The 4,953-nt window shown below is 48.2% G+C and overlaps 1 protein-coding gene and 1 long non-coding RNA gene across 2 annotated transcripts; both read right to left on the bottom strand.

The window, feature by feature from the left end:
* Positions 1-1,117: 1,117 nt before the first annotated feature.
* Positions 1,118-3,641, bottom strand: LOC127605089 (lysophosphatidylcholine acyltransferase 1-like). Its single transcript, XM_052072676.1, has 9 exons — positions 3,608-3,641; positions 3,043-3,078; positions 2,811-3,001; positions 2,659-2,741; positions 2,451-2,576; positions 2,140-2,287; positions 1,689-1,787; positions 1,485-1,626; positions 1,118-1,406 (listed from the first exon to the last, which is right to left on the bottom strand). The coding sequence occupies exons 1-9, from the start codon at positions 3,639-3,641 to the stop codon at positions 1,273-1,275; spliced, it is 993 nt and encodes a 330-aa protein (XP_051928636.1). The 3' UTR covers positions 1,118-1,272.
* Positions 3,642-4,079: 438 nt separating this feature from the next.
* On the bottom strand, positions 4,080-4,835 carry LOC127603180 (uncharacterized). Its single transcript, XR_007963007.1, has 3 exons — positions 4,733-4,835; positions 4,589-4,649; positions 4,080-4,166 (listed from the first exon to the last, which is right to left on the bottom strand). It is a non-coding gene; the product is annotated as an uncharacterized LOC127603180 (long non-coding RNA).
* Between the last annotated feature and the right edge of the window lie 118 nt (positions 4,836-4,953).

The raw sequence follows: 4,953 nt of genomic DNA, 5'->3' as shown, positions 1-4,953 counted from the left end.
TACATTTTGTAGCGTCAAACCAGAGTTTGGCTTGCAAAACTGACACTTGACGTTGTCATGGTAGCCACATCACCCACCAAACTGTAATGGCAACACGCTCCCTCCCCCAGCCACTGCATAAACATGGGGGATATAGATTCCCTTTTACAATGGAGCCCCATGACGGATGATTTCATGAAACAATTTGTGCGAGTCAACTCATTAAGAAAGCGCCAGTGTGTGACCTTTGACCTTGCAATTACCGCACGGGCTCATCAGTGGCGTTGCAATCCGATTCCTGTTAACCAATTCGGCCAAGGCGGCGTTTGTCAAAATGGCTCCCCAAATATTGTCAACACAATCCCGCCTTGCAGTGTGTTGGGCTGCAGGCGGCCGCCATCTTTTATTGGATTCCTTTGAGGCGGGAGTATCTGAGGGAGACTCCGGAGAGGCGCTGCTCGCCGAGCAATTTATACGTTCTCATCAAAGCGTCTTCTTTGGACCCTCAAGGCAGGTCTTAATTGTTCGAAGTGATATCTGCACCCCCACCCCCCCCCATCCCTCACCCCACACCCCCCGCTCCCACTCGCATTTGCCTTTGACTGTTTTCATCCCCCTCCTGCCTCCCACCCGCCCTCCCTGCAGCTATTAGGAATTGGATTTGGAGCAGAACGATCCATTTAGTCTCCCCCCACCCCCTCGACTGCCCCCCCTCCCCCGTTTCTATCCCCCTCTCGCGCTCTCACTTGCTTCCACACCTCCTCTGTAGGCTTCTCTCATCAAAGCCGAGGCTTAATCTGTCTATTTTTACCTGGAGGAATGAAAGGAAGGGGATGAGGTCATGCTTTTCCTGTCCATCAGGTGGCCAGTCGTGCGCGTCTCGTGTGAAGAGGATTTGGTGAGCCAGCGCCCCCGTGTGGACTCAAATCAAACCAAAACAATTCAGCGTGTGCGTGCCCACTATTGAGCGGATGTAAATGGTGACCCCACCCCCCAGCAGCGACACACATTCAGAAGCATTTTGTTCTTTTTAGTAAAAACAAATATATTGAATTTTTCTGTCAGACAGTGAGACTCTTGTTGAACATTGTGCCTTGTCATGATATAAAACGCAAAAAATGACGCAAGGTGCTTCCGATACTTCCGCAAAGCCTTCCGGGCCAACTTGTTTGTAATCCCGCTCAGTGTTTATTCATCCCACCCTCGCTTGCTGCGAGGGTAACTTAATGCGGCAGAGGCGCCGCATCCCAGAGCGAGGACGAGAAGAGAAATATTTGTCTTGAATTGTTGTTTTCAGTTGTCTTTGTCGTGGCTCTGACCATTGCAGGCGTCGGATCGGCGGATGCAGGATCTGCGTGGGTGGTCTTGGAAGTCCAGGTAGTCGTGGACGAAGCGCGGATGCTGCTCGATGAAACGATAAAGTTTGTCTGGACGAAAAAATAAAATTTTTAAAAAAGGCAAAGAGCATTTGTACCATAACGATAATCAATCAAAAGTGTTCTTACCGTAGGTGATTTTCCCACTGTCTGCTCCGTCGAGCTCCATAAAAAACACGGATAATTCCACTTCTTTCACTCCTAACATGATTTCCAGAGTGGAGGCCAGCTCGTCTTCATGGACCTCGCCGCTGTCCTCGTTCTCGTACATCTGCGCATGAAACCGGGCTAGTAGTACATCAGAAATGCGGATATGGTCAACGGGGGTTTTACCTCGAAGGCCAGTTTGAGGGTCTCCATTGACCTGGATGGTCGGTAAATAGTGGACATGGCAATAACAAAGTGTCTGATGTCTATGTGTCCCTCTTCATCCTGGACAAAATACACAGGATTGAGCACTCGCTTATTGGGGGGGTTGTAAAATGTTGCATTTCTTGACCAGTGATGTTTTTTGGCTAAAGTATTCCATCACTCAACTTGTGGAATTCTTGTCATCTACAGACTCTCCACTAGAGGGAGCAAAACCGGCAAATAAAACCACAATAAAAACTAAGTCGCATTCCCTTTGTAAAGGGCACACTATTTGATACAGTCTTGTATTCAAAGTACATGATTGGATAATATGCAGTTGAGCCCGTTTTTTAATTTTTTTTTAAAGATACACCAGTTACATTTTGAGCCTCATGCGTGCCAATGAATACTTTACGATGAAGTGATCCTCTACCTGGATAAAGAGGCTGGTAACTTCTCGTAGTGTATTCGTAACGGGCAGGTGGAGGAAGCATGCCAGGTCTTCTAAATTCAGCTGATGTCTGAGCAGCTTCCTGGCTCTGCTGGCCTGCTCCTTTAGCAGGCCGTTTGTGATCTTCACCCTGGTGGTGCAAGGAGAGCAAGGCAAATGCCCCGGTTACCAGCGACAATGGATACCAGTGGTCGGTTAGCTGGTGATTTGCCGTGTTTCTCTTGTAGCACCAGATGTCAGCGTCATCCCGACTCCCATCGATTGCGCACCCAAACAAAGTGCCCTCCACTCACCCCAAGCGGCGCACCAGCCGATTGAACTCGAGCAGGCCGCTGGGGTCGCGGATGCGCAGGGGCCCCTCGGAAAACGTGATGTCTCGGTCCTCAAAGGAAAGATCGGCGAGCGGCACCCCCAGTGCTCTGTCGGGCAAAGGCGGTGGAAGGTAAGTCATAAAAAAAAAAAATTTTAAGCGCGTGGCGGCGCCCGTAGATGTGCGCTCACTTGGCCATGAGTTTCCGAACATTGCTGGCGAACAGGGTTGGGTTTTCTTTCTCCTCGTCAGACGGCGTATAAACTGGCAGGTACTGAGGAAAGAGAACGTCAGCCGAGTCAACACGTCACCGTCCGCTGCGTTGCAATCAAAAACTCCTCACCTCGATCTCCATGGCATTGTGAGGCTGACACAGAGTGAGCCACAGGATCTTGAAGCTGGGAGACGGTAAACAGCATGAGAAGAAAAACAAAAAACTACACGCGAGTAGATGAACAGGCTGGTCGGTTAGTGACACGGTGTCGCGTTCCTTTTGGGCTCGGCTCTTGACTAAAGAAGTCGAAGATGTGTGCACTGCGGTTTGTGGTTGTTTGTGTTGGTGTGTTTCCACTCACGCTCCGGGCCCCTTGCCACGTCCACGAAATTGTATCCTGCGGAAGGGAAGTGGGGAAAGAAAATGACAAACATTGACACCTTTTTTTTTTTTTAAATGAAGGCAAGAGTAGAAAACTGTGCTGCTTTTGCTTTTGCTTTTGCTTTTGCTTTCTCCGCAATAAGGTGACCGCACCAACGTCAGGAATACACGTCACAGCGGTGGTTTATTAAAAATGACTGGAAGAGGTAGCTAGGGAGAGGGAAGTCTGGGCTTCCCTGCTAAAGCTGTTGCCCCCGCGACCCGGCCCCGGATAAGCGGTAGATGATGGATGGATGGATGGATGGATGGATACAGTGAGAGTTACAGTGTAAAGGATGAAACAGTTTGTGCGTCGTAAAATATCCGTTGGCACAAACATGCCCGTCTATGGCCTTTCCCGTGAGCATGTGTTAGCGTGTTAGCATTATGTCCGAGGTTGGTCGAGGCAAAGTTAGCGGATTTGGTTTTAAGTGCACAACACTTAATTCTCTTTGTTTTGCGTTAGGTTTGACAGTACACTTTAACCGAGGGAGGGTGGCGTTTACGGCGCTCGGTGCTTCCTTTCGAAGGATTGTTCATTTTTGTCAAAGCGCTGCTTTCATGTGAAGTGAGTTGAGTTAAGTTGACTGCCACCAGTGTTTTTGCTTCACAAATCAAAAGCAAACAATTGCCCCGAACGATGAGCAAAAATAAAACTCAACAAGCCACAGTACTAAATATAAAAATGTGTGTTTGGCATCTAACAATAGTCATTGAGAACAAGAAAAAGTCGAAATTTCGAGGGAATCTGCTGGCTAGTGAGTCATTTCTATTTTATGAGGAGAGGGGAATTTAGAGACGTGACACCTGTGTGTGTGTGTGTGTGTGTTGTGTATTCGTCATAGAGATGGCTACATGACGAAAGGGCCGGATGTAATATCATCCGACCAGTACATTGAAGTCATTACAACAAAAGAACGGGAAAACCATTGCACCACGTACAAACGTATACGTGTGCACGAAGCGTGTTCACCTGATCCAAAAGTTCCTGTTAAAGATGTTTACCAGTTTGTTTTGGTAACGCAAGACTCACCGGTTGCACTGGGAGTCCTGGGATGAAGGCCCCTGGCGAAGCACAGAGGAGGCAACAAATCAGCCACCGTTCGACGAGCGCTGCAGACAAAAAAAAAACACAGCCGGCAAACCGTCTACACAATAGAATCGACCAATGGAATTACAGAGTGGAATAAATGAGGATTAAGGGGGGGTGGGGGGGGACAGTAGCCGACAGCAAAAACACGGTTGGACACAGGAAGCGAAGGGATTACAATCTGCTCGTGCTAAACGGCGCGCCGCGCTGTTTTGCTCGAAGCGACTCCTAATGTGACACACATGGCGGCGAGTAAAAATGATTTTGGATCCGAAGTCGAAGCTTACAAAGAATTAAAAGATCAACATCCGAAATTTGTATTGAATGAATTGGGGGGGGTGAGACCTAAACAAATATGCGGCTTATAGACCTGTAGAGTAAAAAAAGGTTATCATACCCGCCTTGAACAAGATGATGCTCGACCTGTTGGTGCACGTCCCCTCTGGAAATATCATCATCTAGATTTCCACAAAAAAAAAAAACACAAAATGCGTCGTTTTCACATCAAAAATTAGTCCAAGGTGGGAGTGGAATGCGTTACCTGAGGCCACTCCCCTCCAGAGCGCGCTCTCCTCTTGATCTCCTCAACAGTTCGCTTCCGGGAGTCTTGGTCCGAGCGGAATACAAAGACCGGTCTGATGTAACTTGATCAAGGCTGGGGAGACCAAAAAATATATATGTCAACAAATCAATAAAATATTGATTTGGAAGTTATTTTGTCAAATCGGGAAGTCAGGTCGAGCGTGCGGACTCACTGCCCCA

Source organism: Hippocampus zosterae, chromosome 7 (assembly GCF_025434085.1).
Source record: "Hippocampus zosterae strain Florida chromosome 7, ASM2543408v3, whole genome shotgun sequence".
NCBI lineage: Eukaryota > Metazoa > Chordata > Actinopteri > Syngnathiformes > Syngnathidae > Hippocampus > Hippocampus zosterae.
Note: the sequence above shows the minus strand (reverse complement) of the source record. Positions and strands in the feature narration are given on the sequence as shown.

What these genes read in the sequence shown, in the direction of transcription:
- LOC127605089 (XM_052072676.1), bottom strand. Translation starts at nt 3,641, where the DNA reads ATGAACAATCCTTCGAAAGGAAGCACCGAGCGCC. An exon ending in GAAAGGAAGCACCGAGCGCC is followed by an intron (nt 3,079 to 3,607) that starts GTAAACGCCACC and finishes TCCCTTCCGCAG; the next exon opens with GATACAATTTCGTGGACGTG. An exon ending in CGGCTGGTGCGCCGCTTGGG is followed by an intron (nt 2,288 to 2,450) that starts GTGAGTGGAGGG and finishes TTGCACCACCAG; the next exon opens with GGTGAAGATCACAAACGGCC.